Consider the following 27,226-nt stretch of genomic DNA (forward strand, 5'->3'; position numbering starts at 1 on the left):
GAGTCGAATTGCTGGACAGTCTGTGACCGTCAGCGTCGCCCTGAGAACTGATTTCTACCAACTGGTATCTGGAGCCCGTTTAATTAGTTGGCCTGACGCTGCGACATGGGTGAGTCAATGATGACGTAGTGCCAGGTCAACTGGTAAAAAAAATAAATGGATACCGGGTGGTTGACAGCCACAGATTCCTGATCTGCCCTCTGTATCGTGTCCTGCGAACCGATTCGCACCAACTCTGGTCTTGAGTCTTTTCTGTCTTTAGGTGTCAGTGTGAAGGTTATCCAGCTCCTGCAGCACTTTGATCATCTCGCCCCAGTACTCGTCCATGCTGTGACTCTTTGGGCAACAGAATATGGGATGAAGTCTTTGGTGGGTGAGATCATGAGGTGAGCGGCTGCACTTGTGTCTGGGACCTTTTCTTACTTTACAAGTGTAAATGTAGCAGACTTATGAATAATGTCTAAATTTTAGTCAGTGCAAACTTTGATTCGACCGTCTGGTAAATGCACCAAATTATCACAGGTTAATGCCGTTTGTTTCCGCTAATTGTAAGACTGGTCTTAGTTTACTTCTATTAGTTGACTGTGCCAGAAATGTGCCACTTTTTTTTTTTTGCACAATGTCTTGACAAATATGTCCCAATGTATAATAAATTATATATTTCTGTTGGTGAAATAAAACCTTTTTTAAGGTTCTGACCATTTTACCGCATCAGCCACATGATGAGTCCAAGGCGAATGTGACTCCGGCATCCTCTGGGTTTAGCCCTTCGCTCTTTGCCCTCGGTCTGTAATCTTGGTGGTTGTGGAGAAGCTTCTCGCTGCCGCTGTAAGGCCAGACCCACAGCAGCATTCATTGCTGGTCCTCCTTTGTCAATCTGCCCACGCGAGTGTGTCGGCAGGGGATGAGCGGACCTACAGGATGGTTGTCTGATAGGGGGCTGGGCAAAGGGCGACACTCGCTAAGAGCCGCTGCGGGGACATGAGCACAGATCTTTGGTAATCTGATGGCTGTTTGGGGATATTGTTGATGGTTTCTACTGTCGGCTTGTTTTTTATTTTTTGCTATTTATTACAGACCATCTTGATTAAAATTTACATTATTGGTTCTTTTTGCTTTTTTTTTTTTTTTTTTTGCTCTGTACCGGTTATGTAATGCCGGTTGATTAATCCACCTAACTTTAGACTCTGGTTTATATCACCTATTGGTTAACTGACTTGTGCCATAAATGTTCACCGCACTTTGGGTGTATTGCTTTGTTCACGGTGTCTTGATAAATATGCCCCAATGTATGTATATTAATGATGGTGTTAATGTTTTTTGTTTACCTTCTTATATACATTTTTAAATACAGAAAGATTGGACAGAAGTCATGCCAGGATCTCTCCCGGGAAACCTCTGCAGTGAAGACACTCCATACATTTATAACCCAGCTATCGGAGAGCATTCCTGCTATCATGATGCCTAATATTAGTGTTCTTTTGGATTACCTCGATGGAGAGGTAAAAGTTTTACATTTTATAAATAAAAAGGTCATTGTTTTGGTGAAAACCGCAGTAAACAAGCTTACTACTTAATTTTCCCTGCTTTCTCCTCAAACCCTAGCCATACATGATGAGGAACGCAGTACTGACTGTGATGGGAGAGGTTATTATTCGTGTCCTCAGTGGAGACAATCTGGACGAATCTGAGAAAAACACCAGGGACAGTTTTCTGGACACTCTGCAGGATCACATACATGATATCCACACTTTTGTTCGGTCTTGTGTGCTGCAGATTTACAATCGTATTGTGCAAGAAAAGGTGAGTGCCGTATTCTGCACAGACATGGGAAACCGATTAGTCTCAATGTGATGCTAGGACATTGGCGTGTCTCTTCGAGTGTGGACCAAAATGTACGGCAAGGCTGTGAATGTCCTTACCTGAACTCGAAGGCATCCAAGAGGCTGAGTCTGAGTTCAAGTCGGGAAACCCGCAGTCTGTCTTCGTATCACTGACCCTCGACACATGGACGTGTGAACAGTCTTGATGTTAGAAGCTTCATGATGTCTTTGGTCCCTGATATATTGCATTGATTATTGACGGCAAGCTTAACGTTCCACGGGTTTAACTTAATGCGATGTACATAACGAGACTTGTATTTTACCGCGCTGCTTTCATGTGGTCTTGCCAATCTTTGTCTTCCAGGCTCTACCGTTGTCTCGTTTCCAATCGGTAGTCACACTAGTGGTCGGTCGTCTGTTTGACAAATCTGTGAAGGTCTGCAAAAATGCCATACAGGTTCTTGCATCTTTTCTAGCTAACAATCCTTTCACTTGTAAGGTAAGTTTCCAATACATGAGCAACATATATCTTTTAGCTTGCAGCATAGGCTGTTAAATAATGTGGAGGCTGTGGTGTTTTGAGTAATAACCTGTTTTAGTTCGTCTGTGATAACTACTCCTTCACCTATGACGTGATCTCAGTAATGCAGTCAGTGACTTAGGCTACGTTCACATTTGCGTTCGGTGCCGCAGCGTCGGGCGCTGCAGCGTCGCCACATGCGTCATGCACCCCTATATTTAACATGGGGGCGCATGGACATGCGTTGCATTTGCGTTTTGTGACGCATGCGTCGCTGTGATGCATGCGTCAGGGCGCAGAGAACGCAACAAGTTGCAGTTTTTTTCTGCGCCCAAAACCATGCAAAAGTGGACGCATGTGTCAATTAACGCTGCGTTGTGCATTCGTTCACATTTGAAATGTGAACGTAGCCTAAGAGCTGCTGCCACCTGACTGCAGGGTCTGTATTGTATGAGATAAAGCTTCTGCCTGTGACGGGTTCCCCCCCCGTCAGCTCTGAACAGCAGGAGGCAGAGGGGATTGACTGAAACTGTAATGTGTAGGAATAAAATGGAGATTCTGCACACAGATGTAGACGTTGTGAGGCAGGAAAGCTTATTGTATGGTCTTCTATATCACTGCCCTCTTATAAAGCAGAAATTTATATCTTCTGTTACGTGGGGGATAGGTCCAAGATGTTTGGAAGGATTTCACGGATGTTCTGTAGTCCGGCTATCCTATTAATGCAGGAGAGCATGGGTAGACTGGCATCAAACTGGTGCCTATGAGGGTCATGATGTATTAATAAGCCGCCGGCATTTGGTGCTAAACTTTTCTTAAGGGGTCTATACAAGATCACGCACTGCTCAGTGGCGGTCTGTGTGTGCTTGAAGATTGACCGTTTTGGTTCAGCAGCATTGCTGGTCAGAACAAAGCTTGCAAAATGTTACAAGCGCGAGGCCGCTTTTCTTTGCAGCATGTTAGGAACTGGTCAGCATAAGAGCAGCGCGTTCAGGCTCTACAGGAAAGGGATTGCAAGCGTTGCACTCCTTGCCTGGGAGTCTGCCCACCACTAAAAAAACTAGTGGTGGCCATTTATGTAGCTTGTTCTACAGACTGAGCCAGTTACATTTATGTTTGCAGCTCAGCAGCGCTGACTTAAAAGCTCCTCTAGAAAAAGAGAGAATTAAGTTGAAGGAACTTCAAGACAAGCAAAGAAGAAAACCAACAGGTGCGTCCTCATCCCCAGGGGTCATAATGTGCATTCTCCTCCCCAGGGGTCATAATGTGCATCGAATCCGTTTCCATTTGCCACCTTGTCATTTCTGACCATCGCAGCTTCTCTGTTTATGTTTTAGTGGTGGTTATATCTGCTGAAGAGGAGTGGGAAGCCATGTTGCCTGAAGTGCAGGAGACGTTGGATGGTCCAGACCAGGAGGAGGAGGATGATGAGGATGCTGAGGTGGTCTCTCCCCAGCAGCTGTGCGAGCGTGTCTTCAGCCTCTTAAAGAACACCAGTTACAAGTTAGTGGCGCTGGACACCATATAGGCCTCAATAAGCTTCTCGGCATTTTACTCTTACATTGTTTGTGTTGCAGAAACGCCATCAGACTGGTGAAGAAGGGCATGCAGCTGTTCCCAGAAGACCCTTTGTTTTCAGTGGAACAGGAGGAAGACACAAAGCTGACGACTATTCTGGAGAAAATATTTACTGGTAATGTGTGGTGGTCTGTCTATGGTGATAGCGTTGCTGAACGCACATTACAGAATTGGGCAGGAAAGAAAAAATAAACGTACAGACAATCTGCAGGGACATGTCCTGATGGCTCTGACATTCTCCCCAAAGTATCTGGTGCAAAACTAATGCAGCAAAACCTGTGTCACACATACGTGGAACCTGCCACCTATTTCCAGATCCAGTTCTTCCAAAACGGAACCTACTAATCGCTCTAAGATTTTAATTGAAGATATGAAGGCTTGTAGTATTTGGAAGACCTATTCCTTAAAATTGATTTGCACTTGATTAATATTCAATGGAGGGGGGGCAGCTTACCTCTTAATGATGACCTTCAACCCCCCCAGTCCATGTTCTCCATGTGCCAGAACTGAAAGCTGTAATGTAAGAACAGCGCTTGAGCAGCTAATGGAAACCTGGTGTTACATGATGGGAGTTCAGATGATTGGCAGTATTGTACTACGAGTTTACCCCTGCTAAAAGTACTAGAAAGTTCTGAAACTTTATAATGTTGGTCCTGGATGCAGAACTTACATTTACTGTGTGCTAAAAAATGTTGGCTCTGTGTTCAGTCCATTCAGCTTCATCTAATCACTTGGAGAATTTGCACCTGGATCATGAGGCTCAATGCACAACCTTCCTCACTATGCTGCCATAATGTAATCAGTGGGTGTCTGGGGTGCGCTTGTTCTTGAGTCTTCCATTGATCGTAAATGACAGTGCATCCTAATAACATGTCTAAAACTTTCTTTATCGCTTCATTGGGGCATACAGGTAACCATGGGTGTATGCTACTATCGCTAGAAGGCTGACACTAGGCAATAAAAGGACAATGGCTCCCCAGCAGTATACACCCACTGACTGGCACAAAACACATCAGTGCAGAAACCCCCCCACTAAGGAAAACGTTTATTCCTGTCTCTTCAGCCAAGACTCCCGGCTCAGGTCCCAGGTATCCTTCAGTTCAGCCTATTCCTGCTTCGGACAGGAGTAATCATACCCGTTCCCTAGCACAAACCGTTTTCAGGATTTTACTCCTATCTTCGTGGTTCCGATTAAAGACTGGTCTCTCCATCCAATTCTGAACCGGTCACATTCGGATCCATCATTTCTGGATGAGTCCCTACGTTCGGTAATCGCCTCCATGGAGCCAGGAGAATTTCTCTGCTTTGTGGACATTCAGGATGCTCATCTGCACACTCCTGTTTGTGTTCAGCACCAGAGATTCCTCCAGTTTTGCGATTCAGGAGGATCACTATCAATTCACAGCTTTTCATTTCGGCCTGGCCACTGCCCCCAGTGTTTTCATGAAAGTCATGGCCATCCTTTGTTTCAAGGGTATACTCATAGTCCCTTACTTCAGGGGTGGGGAATTTTTTTATTTTTTTTTATTTTTTTTTTTTTCTGTCAAGGGCCATTTGGATATTTATACCATCCTCCGGGGACCGTACATGCTCCACCCACAAAGTACATCCTGGCACTGGTTTCGGGACATACTCTTTCATTGCATAGCGTTCAGTAGTGAACACTGCGTGTGTGTGCTAACAGAGCAAGAAGAAATTAATGAGCTTGTGGCAATCAAAATACAGCTCCCAAGAATCTGCTCGGGGACCTGGAAAAGGTCATCGAGGGCGGTAAATGGCCCTGGGGCGTGAGGTTCCCCACCCCTGCCTTACTTGGACGATCTTTTGATCAAGGGGCCATCTGGCTTCTCGTCCCCAGGTAAAGACTTTACTTCAAGGTGTCGCCCACTTGGCTCCTCCTTACTGTCCTCAATAGATCCATCACCTTGTTCTTGGCACACTCACTTTGAACCCATTCAGGATGTTCCGTCTTCTCTCCTGTCATGGAAGGTTGATTTTTTTTATTTTTTTTTTTAGTTGCTATTATGTCCATCAGGAGAGTCTCTGAGTGAGCGGCACAGTCCTGCCATTCCCCATTCCTTGTTTTGCATCCGGACAAGGTGGTTCTCAGACCCTTCCTTCCTGCCTAAGGTGGTCTCTTCATTTCATATTAATGGGGAAATTGTCCTTCCATCTCTCTGCCCCTCTCTGGTCCATTCCCTTGAAGTTCCTCCACAAGCTGGATCAGGTCAGAGCTAGCTAGCTGAGCCCATCTTTCAAGGACTGCTTCCTTTCATTATTCTGATGCCCTGTTCGTCATCACTGAAGGTCGTCGTAAGAGGCTCCCAGCTTCCAAGTCCACTATTGGCCTTTGGATTTGTTCTGCAATATTTGAGGTATATATCGTTCAGGATAAACCTCCTCCTTCATGGGTAGAAGCTCTCTACCCGGGCGGTGGGAGCTTCCTGGGCAGTTCGTCTCCAGGACTCTGCTTTGCAGATTTGAAAGGCTGCGACCTGGTCTTTGCAGGTTTTACAGGGTTCATACCCATGCCTCCTCTGATGCAGGTCTGGGGAAGAAGGTGCTGCAGGCGGCGGTTGCGTAGCGGCCGACTTGAGTCTCTTTGCCCCCCCCCCCCCCCCCAAATGTCGGCCTTCTTATCGACAGCAGTATACACCCATAGTTACCTCTGTCCCCCAGTAATGGCTCCAGGAAGGATTTTGCGATGCATACCAAAAATCCGTCGTCTTATGTTTTCTTCAGCAAAGGATAAAGATGCAGAACCTACGACTGAGGAGCAAGTTGCAGAAGTGGCTGCCGGGCAATTAGAGGAACAGAAGTGTGAGCTGAACAAGCAGGAGATGTTGGTGCAGTACCTGACCGACGCTCACCATTTTTCCGTAAAGATAGAAGAAGCCATTGATGTCATAAGCAAGATGATGTATGAAGCCGCGTCATCTGGTAAGTTTTCGCAAGATTTTGGTATTTTTATTTATTTTTTCCTGATTGGAATTGCCTCAAATCTTTTACAGTGGTACAAGAGGTTATAGAGTTCTTTGTGACAGTCTCACAATTTGGGGTGCCTCAGGCTGTGATTGGGGTCCGCCGCATGCTGCCCCTCATTTGGTCAAAGGAGCCTGGTGTTCGTGATGCCGTGGTCAGTGCTTACCGGCAGCTCTACCTGTGTGCCAGCTCGGAGACTGAAAGGTAACCCTGACTGCATGAGAACTTTTTTTTTTTTTTTTTTTTTTTAATGAACCACTGATTACCTTTTTTAGTCTGTAGGAAAGGCGAATCTTTATTTTGTCCGAAAGATTCAGCAGTTTTCTTTGGTTTTAGGTAACTGCGATGGTCGTACAAGGAAAGAACTGATATTAGCAATTAGTTCAAAGGGTTTTCTTAAACCTTTAATCGCTCCTAAACTTTCTCTGTAACTGAAGGATTTTTTTCTCCCCCTCTTTAGGGTGAAGGCTCAGAATTTGATCCATAACTTGTCTTTGCTTATGGTAGATTCCTCTGCGGGAGTTATCCAGTCTTTAGAAGAGATAGTAAGTGTCAGAGCTTTTATATATCGTGCTGAATTTAATTGCTTATGTCTTAACGAGAGTTTTGTACATAGAATCCCTTTGTCGTTGAATACATTGGGGGACACAGGATCGTGTGTATACATTGCTGCAGGTTGAATAGTATGTGAAATAAGTGTTGGCTCATCCATACTGGACTGAAAAAGGAAATGCTTGAGAGCCAAATCACAACCTCCAGGTACAATGGCAAATAGTGGCAGATGGTCAGATGAACCCTTAAAATTGAGGTTCTTAGATTTATCAGCCACATTAAGTACCTGAGGTAAAGTGGGATGAAGCGGTGGCCCTTATGCAAGCAGACTTGGATGAGGAGGTAAAGACCATGGAGCTCCTGCAACCAGCTGCATAAGGTTGACATACTGTGACTGGTGTCCAGAGCGATCGGGATCACTGGAATACCCTTAGTCTTGACCTGTTTGAGAACGTAGTGAAGCAGAAGATTAGGGCAGTCTATGAAATGGCCAGATCATCTCCTGTGCAGGACATAATGATGAAGATCAAATATACAGAGACCCATGGTGATGTCCCAGCAAAGGCATAGCTGGCTAGAAACCTCTGCAGAGAAAATTTGGAACTGTCGGCTCTCCTACCGTAGTCCGCAGTACCGTTTTCTACTGTCAATGTAGATCGTGGGGAAAGTTGGAATGACTTTTCTGTGCAGAATGATAATCCTGGTGGTTTCACTCTTAGCGAAAGGGCTCCTAGGTGCCCCTCTGAAGGATTGGGTAGGCCACTGCAGTCATGTTGTCTATCTGCACTTGAATAGGGAGACCCAGTGGGAAAGACCAGAATGAAGGCTCTGTTCCAGTAAGTTGACCCAGAAGCCGGATGCCTCACGAGCCCGTGGAGTGGGGTTATATCTGCCCATTCAATGTCTTCAGATGCCTGCAAGATCACCCATTCCGAGGCTTCACGAGGATCATTGAGAACCCTACCTGTGGGAATAAAACACTAAATGTAAAGAGTGCCGAAGATCAGTGCATGTCATGTCTGCCTGCTACAGAAACTAGACTGAGAACTGTCAGAGGGTAAAGCCCACCATATTGAGCCATGTGTTTATTCTTCCACCTAGTGTTTCCCCCATTGGCACATCGTATACCCTCGGACCTGCGTCCCCCGATGCTGTTAATGAGAGAAACATTAGAAATATTTTCAAATTTTAAATCCTTCGCTTTAACAACCTATCTACACCTGTTAACTTCACCCTTTCCTGCATTTTAGGTGTTGGAGTTTGTACAGAAAGGAGAAATTCGTCCCTCTGTAACACAGTTGCTCTGGGAGAAGTTCACCCTGAAAGTTCCCTGTTCTCACGCAGAGCGTCGCGCTGCCGTCATGTTGTTGGGTATGATGTCACGGTGAGTTGCCGGCTTCTCTAAACAGTCTCTATCGAAACTTTACATTTTCGATTTCAAGTTTAACAGCGTCTGTTTTCTATCTAAGGGGCGAACCAGAAATCGTACTTAGTAACTTGGAAACGCTGGTGACGGTGGGCTTGGGTCAAGAAGCGCAGAATGATTACCAGCTGGCTCGAGAAGTGTGTAACTGCATCTTGAAAATCACAGAGGGCCAGAAGTCCACTCTTGGGAAGAAATCACCATCTCTTAGTCTTCCAAAAGACCACTGTCTCTTCCAAAATCTGGCCGAAGCTGTGGTCGGAGGTAAGTGCCTGGATGTCATCGCTGAAATTATCAAGAAAGGAACTGCCAGATCCTGTCATTTCTGCCCTAGTAATTACACAGATTTTTTTTTTTTTCTTTACACCTCAGTGTTCTTGTCAACCAGACATGATTTGCGGTTTGTTTTTTAGGAATCACTCGGCAGAGCCTGCACTGGTTAACCTTCAAGGAGATTGTGATTAAGGTAGTGTATGAGATGGCAGAAGAACCGGAGGAAATTTGTGCCGAAATCCTCCACAGATGCAGCCAGCAGGTCCTGCAGGAACTGAGCAGCCAGGAGGAAGGTGAGCTGGAGGAGATTCACTCCAGGATGGCAGAAACTTCTAGTATTTGTACAGAATATGGGGAGATGTTGTAGCACAAGATTATTCTATATCATCAGTTACGGGGATAATGGCTTTCAATCTGTCACCCTCAGTAGCCACGTTCCCTGCTTTTCTCCTCACCCACCTGGTGTCGCTGGCCGGAGATATCGCGCTGCAGCTCGTGGTATACTTGGAATGTACAGTAAGTGCGGAGCTGAGGAGGAAGAGGGTCTTGAAGGAGGAACAAGAGGCAGAAAAACTGGGAAAGAACAAACAAGGGAAGAGTAAGGTGAGGATTGTACGGTGACTTTCTCGTCTCGATGTAAAAAGGCGCCAAAACACAAACAAGATTTCATGTAATCTCTGTGGCTGCCTTCTGTACAGGGGAACGAGAGTCTGGAGGAGGAGGACATGGGCTTGGTTGGTGCTTCTGCGGATGATGCCGAGGCTGAAATCATCCAGCGGGTCTGTGACAAAGAGCTGCTCAATGGTAAGTGACACAAACTTGTGATCACAAGAGTAATGTTGACTATATATATTATATTGTCCCATTTCCAACAGGACAACAATACCTTTCTGCATTTTTGCCTCTTGTTCTCCGTGTTTGTAAAAGTTCAGGAAAATACAACGACCCGGCCTTATGCACAGCAGCCACGCTAGCACTTACTAAGTTTATGATGGTCAGGTAACTGCGGTCTTCGTACTTTTTACATTTACACATATATAATCGCCCATCCCTTACTCTCATATGATAATTTTTTTTTTTTTTTTTTGACAATCTCCAGCTCCGACTTCTGTGACTCTCATCTGCGTCTTCTCTTCACACTTCTGGAGAAGTCTCCGCTGCCGGGGGTTCGGTCAAACATTATGATTGCTTTAGGAGACCTCAGCATTAGATTTCCGAATCTCATTGAACCATGGACCCCTCATCTCTATGCCAGGTGCATATTTCTAATATTAAACCTTGTAACTGTGCTACACTGTGCGGTAGAATTGGGCTTCATGGATTCACCAAGATGGCAGTGGGGGTCCTTCAGTAAGCCCCCCCCGGACTGCAATGTGGTTATTGTTGCTCCTTACATAGTTTTATTAAATGTCGCTTCTACAACAGGCTCCGGGACGAGTCTCTTGATGTCCGGAGGACTTCGGCCATTGTAATGACCCATCTGATTTTAAAGGATATGGTGAAGGTTAAAGGCCAGGTTAGTGAGATGGCCGTGCTGCTCATAGACTCGGACCAGGAAATAGCCGCCCTCGCCAAGAACTTCTTCACCGAGCTGTCAAACAAGGTAAACGGCGCAGCCTCTGAGTTGTATATGACTTTAGGGCCATTCTCAGGATTACTTTCTCCTGTTTTAGGGCAATGCGGTCTACAACCTCTTACCAGACATCATCAGCCGCTTGTCAGATCCAGACTGCGGTGTGGAGGAAGAATCTTTCCACACAATCATGAGGTAATATCAGAAAATAGATAAAACCCATCTGGGATCAGCTCGTCTGATAGGTTTTTATTTTAGTTGGAGGTGTTTAACGGTAACCTACCGGAGAATCTAGTAAAGGCGTTCTAGCACGTGACCCTACGACAACACTGCGGACCATCAACATCAATAACCAGGACCTGAACACTGCAGACTGTCCAGCACTAAGGGTATGTGTCCACGTTCAGGATTGCATCAGGATTTGGTCAGGATTTTCCTTCAGTATTTGTAAGCCAAAACCAGGAGTGGGTGATAAATGCAGAAGTGGTGCATATGTTTCTATTATACTTTTCCTCTAATTGTTCCACTCCTGGTTTTGGCTACAAATACTGATGAAAAATCCTGATGCAATCCTGAACGTGGACACATACCCTTACTGGGGATGCTGCAGATTTCCACTGGTTTTCATTTCAATGCAAAGTGAAATACTGGACTATCAGGTCTACAAATCCGCACAAGTTGCACATGGATTTTATTGCATCCTGCTGCAGTTATGCCATTGGTGTCTCGCATAGGAACACTCCTTCCTTTAAATGAGATTTTAATTTTTATACTTTAATATATTGTTTTTTAAATATTTTGATCTCTTTATACCCATTTATTTATTTTTCCACTTGTTCCCAGGCATCTCCTGTCGTACATTACAAAGGACAAGCAGACGGAGAGTCTGATAGAGAAAATGTGCCACCGCTTCCGAACGGCCAGGTAACTCTGCCTTCAAAATTATTTGGACATTGAGGTTCCCTTCTGGATGGAGAAGTAGTTGTCTGTCATCCATCAATCTTCAGATTCCCAGGGCTCTAAATTTTATATAACAGACTCCAATTTTCTGCAGAGGGCAATGCTGTCACTTTTTTTATTATCCTGGATATTTAATGTGAAGTAAATTTCTGTAACTTTTTTTTTTTCCTCCCCCACCCCCTAGAACTGAGCGCCAGTGGAGGGATCTGGCCCATTGTCTCGCCCTCTTGCCCTTTTCTGAGAAGGGTCTCGGTAAAATGCAAGATTGCTTTGACTGCTATGGGGACAAACTGAGCGATGATGCAGTGTACAACTCCTTCATCGCCGTCATAGCAAAGATCCGCAGAGGAGCAAAGCCCGAACTCAAGGTAGGTGGGGAGCAGAGGATATCCCTGCCCAGATTCTGGCGTTTTAATACATTCTGGTTGCAGGTGATTGATGGTCATTTAGTACAACAGGTTTTTGAAGACTTCTTCTTGCATAACAGTGGGACAGTGTCATGGGATACTTTGTGGGGTGCAGTGAAAGTTGTCTCAGGGGGCACTCACCCTAGAAGTGAGTAGAGTGAAGTTACACAGAAAATTTGGTGAATTCTTCAGTTGGAGAGTACATGACACTGGAACTTTGCGCTTCTAACGGAGAGCAGATCTGCAGAAGAAAGTTGCTCAAGATGCTTCTAATTTGAATTTATTAATTAGATAAACAATTATATTTCGCTGAAGGTGAGAAAGCGGGGCATGTTTAGAATGAACAGGATTGGCATATATTGCTGCACTAAATGTGGATAGAGAGGTGCTATACCACCTACTTCTAGGACGACCCCCCTAAAAAAAAAAAAAAATAAGCCTATACTGTGCTGTTGCCAGTCGGCAGTCGCTCTCATGCAGTGTTGTGATGCCGGTGGTGAATCTAACATGAAGAGGAAGTCCGATAGCTGATCCCTGACTGAGTTCCTTTTCATGTTCGATATTTGTCCAAAAGCAGGGACGATGACGCCAGCGCTGATTCGAGTGCTGGTGTCACATGCCACAAAACCGCATGAGAGTCCCGGGGGAGTGAGTGCCCACATCGCGGGAGCGACACCGCCACGGGATGTCATTGTAGGCTTTATTTTATCGGGGCGAAGCGTGTGGTGTGAAGTTGCCCACGTAATGGACACGTTCTGTAAAACAACTTAAAATATTCTATGGTTCCCTGTATATGGGCAGTTGGAATGGACCCACAAATGCAGGACTATATAAGAGGGACAGGTCTGCCTAAGATGTCAGATGCAGATAGGATAATCCGGTCATGCAGGAGGTAGTGGCTAATATGTCAAATACATCTCTGGGCACTGATGGGATACCTATAGAATTGTATAAAGCATGGAGGTATATTGTTACCTAAAATTTAAAATATGTATCATTTTATTATTTATTTATTATAGCGCAATTTATTCCATGGCGCTTTACATGTGAGGAGGGGTATACATAATAAAAACAGGTACAATACAAGTCACAACTGGTACAGGAGGAGAGAGGATCCTGCCCGCGAAGGCTCACAATCTACAAGGGATGGGTGAGAATACAGTAGGTGAGGATAGAGCTGGTCATGCAGCGGTTTGGTCGATCGGTGATGGCTGTAGGCTTGCCGGAAGAGGCAGGTCTTCAGGTTCTTTTTGAAGGTTTCAATGGTAGGCGAGAGTCAATGTTGTGGTAGAGGGTTCCAGAGTAGGGGTGATGTGCGAGAAATCTTGTATGCGATTGTGGGAAGAGGAGATAAGAGGGGAGTAGAGAAGGAGATCTTGTGAGGATCGGAGGTTGGGTGCAGGAAAGTACCGGGAGACGAGGTCACAGATGTATGGAGGAGACAGGTTGTGGATGGCTTTGTATGTCATGGTTAGGGTTTTGTACTGGAGTCTCTGGGTAATGGGGAGCCAGTGAAGGGATTGACAGAGGGGAGAGGCTGGGGAATAGTGGGGGGACAGGTGGATTAGTCGGGCAGCAGAGTTTAGAATAGATTGGAGAGTGTTAGAGGGGAGGCCACAGAGCAGGAGGTTACAGTAGTCGAGGCGGGAGATGAGGGCATGGACTAGGGTTTTTGCAGATTCTTGGTTTAGGAATGTACGGATCCGTGAAATATTTTTGAGTTGGAGGTGGCAGGAAGTGGAAAGGGTTTGGATATGCGGTTTGAAGGAGAGATCAGTGTCAAGGATTACCCCGAGACAGCAAGCTTGTGGGACTGGGGAGAGTGGGCAGCCGTTGACTGTAATGGATAGGTTCGTTGGGGGGGGGGGGGGGGGGGAGAGAGACAATGAATTCTGTTTTGTCCATGTTAAGTTTTAGAAATCTAGCGGAGAAGGAGGATGAAATAGCGGATAGACATTGAGGGATTCTGGTTAGTAGGGAGGTGATATCTGGTCCAGAGATGTAGATCTGCGTGTCATCAGCATAGAGGTGATACTGAAAACCGTGAGATTCTGAGCTGTCCCAGGCCAAAGGTGTAAATGGAGAAGAGCAGGGGCCCTAGAACTGAACCTTGCGGGACTCCGACAGATAGGGGGCGAGGTGAGGAGGTGGTGTGTGAGTGGGAGACGCTGAATGTCCGGTCTGTTAGGTATGATGAGATCCAGGATAGGGCCCAGTCTGTGATGCCAAGGGATGAAAGGGTCTGTAGTAATAGGGAATGGTCCACTGTGTCAAAGGCAGAGGACAGGTCGAGGAGGAGGAGGATAAAGTAGTGTCGCTTGCTCTTGGCGGTTAATAGGTCATTGGTGACCTTAGTTAGGGCAGTTTCAGTGGAGTGGTGTGACCGGAAGCCTGATTGTAAGCGGTCAAAAAGGGAGCAGGAAGATAGATGGGAGGACAGTTGAAGATGGACGTGTTCCAGTAGTTTTGAGGCATAGGGGAGAAGTGATATAGGGCGATAGCTAGATACAGAGGATGGGTCAAGAGAGGGCTTTTTTGAGGATAGGTGGTGAGAGATGAGTTAGAGTTGGGATAAAGACACTGGCGAGGTTTGGGATGAAGTGGGAAGGGATCGGGTCAAGTGCACAGGTGGTGAGATGCGATCTTGAGAGTAGAGTGGAGAGTATCTTCTGTAATGGTGAAGTTGGTTTTTGAGGTGGAGGGCTGGGTAGTTGGGAGGAAGGGCTCTGGGGGTTGTCGACTAAAACTGTCTCTGATGTTCTTAATCTTCTGCTTGATAAATGAGGCAAAGTCTTCAGCTGAGATGAGTGGGGAGGGAGGAGGTGCTGGGGGACGGAGGAGAGAGTTGAAGGTGTTGAATAACTGTTTAGGGTTGTGAGACAGGGAGGATATGAGAGATGAGCAGTAGGTTTGTTTAGCTGTGGCGAGTGTGGTCTTGAAAGTAGTGAGGGACTGTTTGAATGCGATAAAGTGCTCGTTGGAGTGGGATTTTTTCCATCTCCACTCTGCAGCCCTGGAAGCTCTCCTCAGTTCTTTGGTCAGGCTGGTGTGCCAGGGCTGTCTGTTGATTTTGCGAGCTTTGGTATGTGTGAGAGGGGCAAGAGATTCCAAAGCTGCAGCTATTATGGTGTTATATAGAGCGGCAGTGTCATACGCATTGTGTAGGGAACTTATGTCTGTGAGAGGGAGGAGGGATTCAGAGAGTGAATGTAGATCAAGGTGTTTACGATTTCTGCGAGGGTGTGCAAGTTTGTGGGGTGGGGATTGTAGACAAGGAGTGGAGAGGGAAGAGAATGTGAGTAGATTGTGGTCAGGAAGAGGTGAGTTAGAGAGGTTAGATAGGGAGCAGAGGCGGGTGAAGATGAGGTCCAATGTCTGACCATCTTTGTGAGTTGCTGCAGAAGACCATTGAGTGAGGCCGAAGGAGGAAGTGAGAAGTTTAGTGGCAGCTGAGAAGGAAGTGTCAATGGGGATTTTGAAGTCACCCATGATAGTGGGGATGTCTGCAGAAAGAAAATGAAGTAGCCAGGTGGTTGTGGTCAAAGAAGGTGGTGGCTGGCCCTTGGGGGCGGTAAATGACAGCCAGTTGGAGGTTGGTGGGGACATAGATGCGCACAGAGTGCACCTCAAAGGAAGGGAGGTTAACAGAGGGTGGCAGTGGGATTTAGGTGAAGGAGCAGTTATCTGACAGGAGAAAACAACTCCTCCGCCATGCTTGCTGCTGGGGCGGGGTGTGTGAGAAAGGTGGAAGCCACCATAGGAAAGTGCAGCAGGAGAGGCTGTGTCAGAAGGCGTGAGCCAGGTTTCAGTGATGGCGAGGACGGAAAGTTTGGTAGTAACAAAATGATCGTGGATGTATGAAAGCTTGTTGCAGACAGAGCGAGCGTTCCACAGAGCTCCTGTTAGTGGGACTGGGGAAGCGGGGGCTGGGCGAATGGGTATAAGGTTAGAGAGGTTAGGGAAGTTTGTGATGGAGCGTGAGTGGGAGGTAGAACTGACTGTGGTGAGGAGGACCAGGATTTGGAGAGATATCACCAGCAGTGAGAAGGAGCAGAGAAAGTGGGAGCAGGAGAGGGCATGAGGTGGCTGTCTGTGCTTGGAGACAGAGGATTGTATGTTAAGGGACAGTTCTGAGAAGGTGAGATGGATGGGGAGGATTGAAGGAGAGGAGATGAACACTTCTTTACTAGGAGTAGGGAAGCCATTAAGCCATAGTCTCATCCATTACCAAAAGTCCATGCAGGAAGCCATTATAGTGGTGATACTGGCCATTATCTTTACCCCAGAGGGATCTTCAATTGTTCATCAGATTCTGTCCAGGTAGATTGAAGCCAACTAATATCACTGGTTGTATGTGAACCTGCAATTACTGATTGACCATTCGGGGGACTGAGTTATTTCCTCCTTAGACTCTGCCAAAGCTTTTGACAGTGTGGAGTGGAATTTTTTTTTTTTTTTTTCCGTGGTTCTACAGGAATTTGGAAGACGGTCAAACTTTATAGATCGCAGGAAAATCTTATTCTCCAACCCTAGGGTAAGGGTGAATGGATCCTTTATCAGTGTTTTGCTCTGGGAAAAGTTACAAGACAGGTTTGCCCCTTGTCTGCTTTGCTCTTTGCGTTGGTTATTGAACCCAAGACTGTTTCTGTATCAGAACTTTCTGGGATAGAGGAGGGCTGGGAGATCAAACTGGGTTCTATGCGGATGACATGTTACACTTTTAGCAAAGGCTTCTAAAGCTCAACCCTCGGCAATGAAAGGGATTCAGTCTTTTTGAAATTGCTCTAATCTCGTTGTGAATTAGTCCAAGTCCGTACGGATGTCTGGATGAGAGGGGATCGGGTGGGCACTTTGACTCTGGACTATGGCAGGTATTAACATTGAAGTATTTGGGAGTTGAGGTCTCCTAGCCACTTACATTGTTTAGATTATGAAAAACTAAATTTATCTCCTGCTTGCTAAGTTTATGGAAAATGGACACCTGGTCCAAACTTTCAGTTGTGGGGAGAGCTAATTTAATTAAAACGCCAATGATGCCTCAGTTACTATATCTTCACAGTTCACCGATATGGACACCATTTCGGTTCTTTCAAGCTATTACTGGTAACTTCAGATTCTTGATGTTGAGGGCGGGCGGCCCATATTGGAAACTTTGCATACAGAAAAATCAGGGAGGGTTGGCGGTACCCAATCCTTGGCTGCGCAGGCTCAACATTAGAGGGGCTGGTAAAAATTCTATAAATCTTCTTGTGCAGCAGGTGGTAGATGGCCGCTCACTGTGCGAAGACCTGGAGAGTAATGCGTTCAAATCTTCTGAAAAAAGTCCCTACGTCATTACTAATGCATAAGAAATTGTGGAAAATGCAAGAACTGCAGCAAATAGAAAGATGTTTACAATTTACCTCAATATGGAGAAACTCCTTTGGTAGTCTCTCAAATCCAGGCAGAATTTTCAAGTGGAAGGAGAAGGGGTGAGACTGAGCTCAGTTACTTTCAGGCAATATGTTAAAGTCCTTCATGCAATTACAGCAAGAGTTTGATATTATCTTGAGACATTGGAAAGGATTCCCCAGTTATCATAGTGAAGCGCATGGACTTTCCCAACTCCACCTGATACATAATGTGTATAGGATCGGGGCTGGAGTAGGTGCGTACTGCCCTAGACGTGGTCCTGATGCTGCAGCCCTACATCATATGATGTGGTCGTGTCTTGAATTGGAGGAACATAACGGGGTTGCTTTTAGTCGAGTCTTCAAGGTGGTTTTGTAAGCAGCCCCTCTAGTTTGTGTCCTGGGGTATGGGGAAGACTTTGATATAACTGAGCCGAGTGAAGTGGCTATAGGTCGTATACTGTATTTAGCAAGAAAACTAATAGCACAACTGCGGATGGATACTAAAAGCCCAATAAAAAAGGAATACGTTGATAAAAAGAGAAGTAGTATTTTAGCTCATCTGATCCAGGAAGAGACCAGCACTCATATTATCCTTAATTAAGGCTTTTATTCCAATAAAGATAAAACCAAGAACAGGTCACAGAGCTGCTCCAAAAGGCATGGAGGGAAGCCATAAAGTGGAAAAGATTGCACTCTACGCAGGTGATGTTCTTATGTTTTTGGAGGATCCCCTCGAGTCATTGAGCCAGGCGGTAGTTATTGTCGAGCAGTTTGGGGTTATGTCGGGATTGCCATAAGATTGGATTTATCCAAATTTATCTTCAGACAGGGATAGATTGGGTGAGCTTGGAGAGATGGGATGAGTTTAAATATCTGGGAATACAGATTGCTTTACTGATCGAGGAATATACTGGGCTGAATGTGCTTCCGCTCCTGGGTAAATCGAAATAGAAGGCCCAGACTTGGTGCAAACTGTGTCTCGTTGGTAGGTAGGACGAACCTGTCTAAAATACTTATGCCGAAGCTCTTATATGTACTCCATAACTCACCGATGTGGCTCTCGTGGGGTTTATTCCAGAGACTTAATTCCATATTCAGAGACTTGCTCTGGGGGTGGTCATGAACCCAGGATAAAATTGGAGATCTTGCAAAGACCCAAGGATGGGGGGACTGGTTCGGCTAAATCTGTGGGTATACTTCCTGGCGTCCCAAAGCCAACATATTAGAGTTTGGGTATTGGGGGTCGGTGGGAGTTCTGTGCAGTCTATGCTTGGATATGTGGTTCAGAGGGTCTCTTTGGTGCCCCCGGAAGAAGCCCACGCGAAACGCGCGTTGGGGCTGCTGTGGAGCGCACACTGACTGATATTACTATGGGTAAGCTGAGCGTCCTTTAAAGGGGTCCGTTTATCATTTACCATGCTTAATTGAGTATTTGGAGACTAAGGAACTGTCTGCTGATGTCGGTATATAGAGGTTATGGTATATTCATAAATGTCCAGCCCTATTATGGGGTTTTACCTGTTGTAATGGATATTTGTGAATAAGGACTATACGCTGGCTAGGTCTGCTCACTTACTACTTCTGTCATTTTCAGTTGTCGTTCTTTTCCCCTCATGAGTTGTTGTCTGAGCTTTTCATGTCTGTTGTATATTGATTTTTACTGATTTTGTATTTATTAATAAAATATTTAAATAGGTTTACTGAGTGGGACATGCACTCCTTTTGGTCTTGTGTAGGATTTATGGTATTCGGAGTGTCCTGAGATACTTATGAGAAGTCTATCAATGGGGCAATTTGCCCCTTGGAGATATTTCTGTATGTTTCAGTGGATTGTTTTTCTATCAAGGGCTGGAGGATGGTAGTTTTGGGCGGTTGAGTAAGAAGTTCCTAACTTTGGATCTGGTGCAGAAGATGTGGTCCAGGATAAAAAAAAAAAAAAATAGATTTCTGAAATGACTTGTACTCCCGTTTGGGTGAATGAAAAATTTGGGCGAATTCTATAAATTGGGGGAACTTAAAGCTTGGTCGTGTAGGTGGGATATGCTATCTATCACAGCTATTGGTGAACCAGGGGTTAAGGTCATTTGAGTCCTTACAAGAAGAATTTCAGGTGCCAGAGACTGATCTGTTTCTTTATATAAGGGTTCAACATGCCTATGGGCTGCAGAGGCGGGTTAGTGGTCTAAGGGTCCAGAAAGATATTTTGTTAGACTATATTTGTATGGAAGGGACCATGAGAAGGTTATATCCACGATCAATGAAGACCTGTTAAACACCTTTCTTTATCGTTTCATTGGGGGACACAGGTAACCATGGGTGTATGCTGCTGACACTATGCAAAAAGAAAATGGCTCCTCCTCGGCAAGTATACACCCAACGACAGGCACAAAGTACCTCAGTTTAAGCTTCGTGTCTGTAGGAGTCAGACCTGGATCTGATCCCAGATCCATCTTTTCCTTTTCAAGTCACCTGTTGCGTTTTTATTAATCTTTTTCCTTTGTCTTTCAGGTTTCTTCATCTTCAGGGTAACAGGGTGTAATGTCTCACCCTGTTTTCCCACACTTATGCGACCGAGAGAGCAGTGTGGTGTCGCCCACTCTCGGACCCGCAGGCAGGACTTTATCCCCGGTCACCCTTACGGGTGTTTCAGGGCGATTCCTGGTGGCCAGTCCTCCTTTTCCCCTCCTCACCCCTCTCCTCAGAGAGGGCTGAGAGGAAGCAGGTGGTCACCAGCGGTGGCCTCCTCCCTTCTTGTAAGGGGTTGATGCCGTCTTCTACACAGTCTGGAGATGGTGCGGGAAGGAGGATCCTTTTCTACCAGTGACCCTCATCCATTCGAGGGCTCCTGATGTCCTCGTCAGCGAGGAGGGATTCGGGACTCTCCTTTACAGATATGTACTCTTCTGTTCCCGGCAGCTACCTGCCTGCCTAACTGTTTACCTGCGACAGGACTCCGCACAGAATATGGCACCACTGAACGGCTGCAGCCATGTTTTCCTTCATCCCGGCTAGTGCTTCTTTAACGCCCCTTTCCTGTAGCACGCGCTACTGTGCCCAATCACAGGGCCGGTTCTCTCCTTCTGTGCTGGCCATAACTACACCCCCCCCACATTAAGCGCGCGTGTTGATCTTGCACTTTCCCCCTATTACAGGGCCTTCTCTCCCTGCCCGGTGCCTACATCCGGCGGCATAGCCAATAGGAGGGGCCCCTGCTCCCTGACACGGCCGGCACAAATCGGCCAGCCAAGCTCTCCAATGTACAGATGCGGCCAATTTCATGCCTGGACTAGAACCTTCGTTAATTCCATTTGTTGGTCCTGTCACTGTGGGTGCCGAGTCATTGCAGCTAATTCCAGGTCCTCTGTTAATATAGTCCCCGGCTTTGGGCCTTCTTCCGGACTGTGTAGCCACGCCCCCTTACCGGGCCCTTGGCCAATCAGAGGACACCTTCCATTTAGCCACGCCACCTTACTGGAACCTCGGCCAATCACTGCAGCCCCCTCCGTTGAGCACGGTTTTTGGCCTAAGGGTTGAGTGTTTTCTCTATTCCCTCTCCCCCCAACCCCCCCCTTGGTGTGTCTGTCTAGCGTGTGAAGATTCGTGCACTCTCACCATCTACTTCCGTTTCCAAAGGGCACAGCAGGCATCATCATCACTAACCTGCACTGGATCTGGGGGACACTGCGCCATCTGTTATTTTCTCGCTTCACAAGGGCTTAGCTCCCCCTAGCAGTAGCCCTACTCCCTCTCTTATGCCCAATCTCAGAGAGTCCCATTCCTATCTTTCCTACAGCTCCTCCGTGTCTTCACAGAAGTCCTCTAACTCCCGGGATGAGAGCACTCCCTTCCCTATGGAGTGGGCCGTTGCCATGTCAGTCAGTCTCAGACCTGACAAGTTTCACAGTCCAGGTCCTGGAGCGACTTCCATACTTGGCTTCTGCCACCAGTGCTCCGAGTGCCTTTCACGGTGATTCGCCCGCACCTCACCGTGACCATCACAGGAACAAATTGGGTACAGAGGAAGCGAGCTATTTCCAGTTCTTCCTCTAGTTCTCAGGGTCCCTGCTCATCCTCCTGGATGCTTTCCTCACCCCATGCCCTTTCCTTGGAGGCGGCTTTTGGGTCGGATATGGATTCCCAGTCAGTCTGTCCGATACAGTCCAGGATAGGCTCGGTAGCCTCATCTTAACAATTGCCCAAATTCTGAACCCAAGAGGACGAGGCACCTGCTCAGGAGCACTCAGGAGTTTCCTTCAAATGGGTAAAATGTCCTTACCGGAATTTCCCTAATCACAGGGAATTTGTAAGGATGGAAGCAGTCATACATTCTCTATCCCTTTTAGCCCAGACTACGTTGATAAATGGGCAGAATCCCCTATTGTGGATCTGCCGGTGTCTTGCCGGTCTTCCAAGACAGTCTTCTCTACCGGACAGTGCATTTCTTAAGGATTCTACGTACGGACAGACAAATCGAATCCTTGGCTAAGTCAGACTTCGAAGCAGCTGGCACCTCCCTCTGTCCCATACTTGCCTTCACCTGGGTGGCAAAGTCCATGTCTGCCTGGGCAAGAATGTTTCGTCAGGGTATTCTAGCGGCAGTTCCTCCAGATGAGATGGCAGATCAGATTGTTTATGCCAGCAAATATCTAGTGACCGCTTACTTTGATGCGGCTGCTTGCTCTGCCAGGGCAACCAGCAACATTGTTGCTATATGCCGCATTCTCTGGCTGAAAGCATGGAAAGCGGATCCCTCGCTGGCTTTGCCTTCCAAGGCTCTAGACTTTTTGGGTCCAGGCTGGGTCAAAAAGTTTCCGATGCCACCGGCGGGAAAAGCACCTTGCTTCCCCGCCCTTTTAATTGGAGAAGGTTTAATCTCGAGAGAGACTTCTGGCTCCAAAATCGACTTTTCTTCTCCCCCAGGAAGATGTTTCCTTCTGTCTCGCCCGTCAAGACATATGTCGCAGGCCCCGGGGTTCTTCAGGCCATCTCTTCCTTACCACGCACAGGAGTAATCGTCCCCAGGAACTAATTTTTTTCGGGGTTCTACTCTATTCTTTTCATAGTCCTGAAGAAAGACAGATTGCTTCGTCTGATTTTTGGACCTCAAGCGATTGAACTGTCACGTTTGGATCCGCCATTTCAGGACCAAGTCCCTACGTTCGGTAATCGCTTCCATGGAACCAGGAAAATTTCTTCACATTCCTGTTTGTGTTCCGCATATAGGAGGATCTTACAGTTCACGGCCCTTCCTTTCGACCTGGCATCTGCCTCCACGCTATTCACAAAGGTCATGGCAGCGGTCATAGAGACCCTTCGCTCCAAGGGGAATCTCATAATTCCTTGCTTGGAATATCTTCTGATCAAGGGGCTGTACTGCCGAGACTGCGGCCAAAGTCTTCAGTTTTCTCTGGCCACTCTGATCCATCTCTGCACCTGCTGTTTCTGGGTATAAGGTTCAACACGACCCAAGCTCTGATCTTCCTTCCAAAGTAGAAGTTTTCATCCCTCTGCCATGGGATCCATACTCTAAAGCGAGCAGCTTCTCTCCCAATGTATTATGTATTCCAAGTAGTGCCATGTTACTTCTCTGTATCCACAATAATTGGTCTGAATGATGGCCAACTGTCCCATTTTTTGAGTAATGATGGTGCATTAGCAAGTGAAGCAGTTCTTTTCCCAGACCATTTTCCATTCAGCAATGCTATAATTTCAGTTAATGGCGGACATTTAGGATTTTTCCAATGACTTGCTATTCTAATTTAAGTAGCGCTGAGAATATGCACAATCACTGTCTGAAATTTGTGCGGCATGAAGTCCAGATCTTTGGTAAAAAATGCCTGCTGCTTGGTGATTGTCAGTGGGATGTTTCTAATCTGGGATATTAGATGTGGGATTGCATCCCATAGTTGCTTTACTTTATCGCAATTCCACCAGATATGCATCATATCTGCATCAGTGTCTCCGCATCTCCAGCACATAATTGGAGAGTAGCGGGAGAGCTGCGACCGTCTATATGGCGTGAAATACTACCTGTATAATGGGTTTTGTTAGTTGACATGCTGTAGAGGGAAAAAAAAAAAAAACAAAGTGTTTTCTGCAGCGTTTTTCACCCACTGACTTCAATTGAGTCAATCAAATCCACAGCAAAAACGAAGGTATGAAAAGGTTTGCTGATTTGCTTAGTTTTCGTTTTGCATTCTACTGGCTTCCTATGGTGTTTCCCATGCTGCCATCGCAAGGAAAACACCGGCGCGGTGGTTCGTATCAGCAGTAACGCAAATAAAAAAAAAATTATATATATATCTCCAAAAAGAATTAGGCAGAACATTCACAGTGAGGGAACAATGGTAGAGGTAAGACTTGTATCTTGTTCAGGTCCACCCCTTCCTCCAACGTCGGCATTTTTTTTCTTGGTTCACAGCGACCATCCCTGTAGCAGTCATAACCTCCCGGGGAATTGTCAGGACATGTGTGGCTCCATTTTAGGTGATCAGCTTCACTGGGTAGCCCCACTTGTACAGGATCCCATTGTCTCGTAGAATATTTGTTGCTGTTGAGGACTCCCGCCTCCTGTTCAGGGTGACAGCGGACAGATCCATAAGTGCCAGGATGTTCTTGAACTTGTCGGCGATCTCTGGGTTGCCGGCTGCCGCTTTGGTCACGCCGTCCTTGAAATGGAAAAATTACAGCCGGGCAATTGCATCGCAGGATGCAGAGTTGGAGGCACTTTTAAGTTTGGGGATCCTGTGTGCCCGATCTACTAGGAGGTCCCATTGCTCGGATTCGGGAATTAATGCTGTGAAAGTCTTAAGAACTTCTATGCGTTTGCAGTAATGCTTTCTGGTATCGTTTTGAACTGCAGATTTGTCTGGAGCGGTCCTTCAGGTCGGCCAGTTTCAAAGCTGTTCTCTCCTCGTCTGCCTTATGTTCATCCACCAAATTGTGTGCGCTAGTAAACTCCTCCAGCTTCTCAATATGTTGGCTCTATCGCTTATGTGCACACTGTCCGTCTGTAATGCAGTGATGGCTGAGGTGCTATCTACTTGTATAGCTTGCTTTAAATCCCCCCTAGAATATATTATGATTAGCTATACAAAAATTGAGATATGGCTGATAAACCCTCCATTGTTTGGCATACCGGAATAGTGACTCCATGTCACGGCTAAGCCATGAACAATTAGATTGATTCCAAAATATTCAATACATGTTTTGGTGTTTCTCAAACCTGGGTAATAAAGGTTGTAAAAGGGAATGCAATCATTGACACATTCTCATTCAAAGAACCGATTCCAGCCACAATGGGTCTCATGGATGGCGGGAATCTGTTCTTGTGCAACTTGGGTAAAGAATGAAAAATCTGGACTACAGGATGTGATATAAAATAATGCTGTTAGCTGATGGCAAGACCTTCGTCCAATAAGCATTTTAATTTCCTCTAAAAAAAAAAAAAAAAATAACGAGTGGGATTGCATGTTCATTTTGTGGGAGTCACTTAAAGGGATCCTGTCAGGTCCCCCCATGCTCTCCAACCCCGCAGTTTGCCGTATTTGCTCAGTAGATTCCCTGCCTAACCAGCCCTGTAGAACGTTTTTCTGGTCAAATGAGGTTTAAAAAAAAATAAAAAATTGCCCCCGTTTCCTATGCGAATGACTTCTTAGACTGGGGGCAGCCAATGCCCCATCAACTAAACTAGTCTGCCATATTTCCATGTTATCATGCCCCTGTGTGCGTGATGACTCCGCTCGTGCAAGTTACCGCCGCTCAAGGAAGTGTAGCGCATGCGCGCCGTTCATTCCGGCAGATGCGTATTGTGTTCCTCTGAAGCTGGGAAGCGCAAAGCGCACACCCGGACTGGCTTCAGAGACGCAATGACTGCCGAATTGAGCGGCAGGCATGTGCTAGATTTTCTCAAGCAACGATGACTCGTGCAAATTGTAATCGCACCCACAGAGGGGCATGATGACATGGAAAGAGGGCTGACTAGTTTGGGGGCAACTAAGGCTATGTGCACACGTTGCGGATTAGGCTTAGGAATTTCTGGTGCAGATTCTGCCTCTCCTGGCAGAAAAACGCACCTGTGCGTTTTTGCTGTGGTTTTCTTGCGGATTTGCTGCAGTTTTTACCCCTGCGGTTATCTATAATGGAGTGGGTACAAAAACACTGCAGATTCACAAAAAAGAAGTGACATGCTACTTCTTTTAAACCGCAGCGGATTTTCCGCAAAGTGTGCACAGCATTTTTTTTTTTTTTCTCATTGATTTACATTGTACTGTAAATCAATTGCGGATGTGCAGCGTTTCTGCACCTCCAAAAAACGCTGTGGATCTGCAGCAAATCCGCAACGTGTGCACATACCCTTATGGCCCACAAACTAGTTAAAGAAGTCATTCGCATAGGAAATGGGGGCAATATAAATGAGTGTTTTTACCTGATTTGACCAGAAACGTTGTACAGGGCTGGGAATTTACTGATAAATAACTGAATGCTGCTGGGTTGGAGGGAATGGGGGACCTGACAGGTTCCAATTAAAATGGCATTTAGTGAAACCTATAAAGATATATTGAGAATTACCAGTGATCCACCATTGTCCGCAGAGAACCGTCAAATCGGGGTGATTTTTATTTTTTATCCGTAATACAGCCGGTCTTTGTTGGGATGAATTGTAAGACGCTGCGGTCATTAGCTTTATGTAGTTTGCTCATCCTGTTCTGACTCCTGAAATTTGTCCGTAACCCCAGATCTAGATTGGACAGGATAAAATGAAGGGTTTTTAATTTAAAAAAAAAAAAATGATCAGGCTGACCACACATTTTGATCTTCTAGCTTCCAAATCCAAAACAGATTAAACTCCATGGACAATTTTGATCTCCAGATTTCACCACACGGTCATTAATATAAGACACCAGAGGTGAGGGAGGAAGAGATGAATACTCATCATTTATAAAAATGTAAAACTTTTTACTGTAAGATCTCTTAATATTAGTAATGGTATTATACAGGTCAGTGATGTGTGGGAGCAGAATTCGCACCTTCAGACAATTGAGCAAAACTCATGATGAATGATAAAGTTTATAACATTAAATTCCTCTTCCTGCTCGGGTATCTCCTTGTGATGTTCCCTCCTTCCCCATTTTCTGTACTCGCCGCTATAATATGAAGGCCACATAGTTAGTTTGGGTAAATCCTCGGTGGAGTTGTTACCAGGTTTAGCTGAATGTCAGAACGATCAATCTCCGAACAATAACTGACGTGTGTTGTCGGATTGTGATACAATCAGTATTGGCCCAGGAGATCCGTCCCACCTCCGCCCAATCATGAACTTTTTGTATTGGTCATTACTATCACGTTTACATCTTTCTTTCTTTCCGCACAGTATTGGTTCCCTCCAGTTTTCATACCTTGGACTTGACTTTGTGGTCCAGACCCTGTAACTCTCCGGAGTCCTTGTAGTAAGGTCGCAGGTTGTCCTGTATTTTAATGTCCCATTTCCTTGTGTGATCACTACATTCATAAGATGTAATGAACAGTCAGAATGGTGTCCACTCCTCCACACAGCTCTCCGTATAGATTGCTGTAGGGATTTTCTTGATGCTTAACCCTCTAGGGACCATATGTTTATCCATATACACTGTTGGGAGATCCCACCATGTTGGCATTTCACGTGTCATGAGCTTCTCCATGGAGGCCATATGCTCTTCATGTATCATCGCTGTGTGACTAGGAGTCTCCCTTAATGTTAGTA

General features: G+C 45.9%; 1 protein-coding gene and 1 non-coding gene across 3 annotated transcripts in view; both read left to right on the forward strand.

Annotated features, from left to right (window-relative positions):
- NCAPD2 (non-SMC condensin I complex subunit D2) overlaps positions 1-27,226 on the forward strand; it is a 34,372-nt gene that overhangs the window by 4,628 nt on the left and 2,518 nt on the right. The window contains exons 8-28 of one of the 2 annotated variants that reach the window (XM_077258219.1): positions 263-386; positions 1,355-1,502; positions 1,606-1,803; positions 2,188-2,322; positions 3,466-3,553; positions 3,681-3,846; positions 3,921-4,036; positions 6,664-6,861; positions 6,933-7,107; positions 7,364-7,448; positions 8,706-8,839; positions 8,925-9,142; positions 9,292-9,444; positions 9,579-9,754; positions 9,850-9,955; positions 10,027-10,150; positions 10,251-10,406; positions 10,577-10,754; positions 10,825-10,919; positions 11,568-11,648; positions 11,869-12,052. In XM_077258219.1, coding sequence (XP_077114334.1) covers positions 263-386; positions 1,355-1,502; positions 1,606-1,803; positions 2,188-2,322; positions 3,466-3,553; positions 3,681-3,846; positions 3,921-4,036; positions 6,664-6,861; positions 6,933-7,107; positions 7,364-7,448; positions 8,706-8,839; positions 8,925-9,142; positions 9,292-9,444; positions 9,579-9,754; positions 9,850-9,955; positions 10,027-10,150; positions 10,251-10,406; positions 10,577-10,754; positions 10,825-10,919; positions 11,568-11,648; positions 11,869-12,052 — 3,038 coding nt within the window. The remainder of the gene's footprint in view (positions 1-262; positions 387-1,354; positions 1,503-1,605; positions 1,804-2,187; positions 2,323-3,465; positions 3,554-3,680; positions 3,847-3,920; positions 4,037-6,663; positions 6,862-6,932; positions 7,108-7,363; positions 7,449-8,705; positions 8,840-8,924; positions 9,143-9,291; positions 9,445-9,578; positions 9,755-9,849; positions 9,956-10,026; positions 10,151-10,250; positions 10,407-10,576; positions 10,755-10,824; positions 10,920-11,567; positions 11,649-11,868; positions 12,053-27,226) is intronic. The other variant, XM_077258220.1, reaches the window with a different exon arrangement.
- Positions 715-1,012, forward strand: LOC143770889 (small nucleolar RNA U85). The gene has a single exon (XR_013214795.1). It is a non-coding gene; the product is annotated as a small nucleolar RNA U85 (small nucleolar RNA).

Source organism: Ranitomeya variabilis, chromosome 4 (assembly GCF_051348905.1).
Source record: "Ranitomeya variabilis isolate aRanVar5 chromosome 4, aRanVar5.hap1, whole genome shotgun sequence".
Classification (NCBI taxonomy): domain Eukaryota; kingdom Metazoa; phylum Chordata; class Amphibia; order Anura; family Dendrobatidae; genus Ranitomeya; species Ranitomeya variabilis.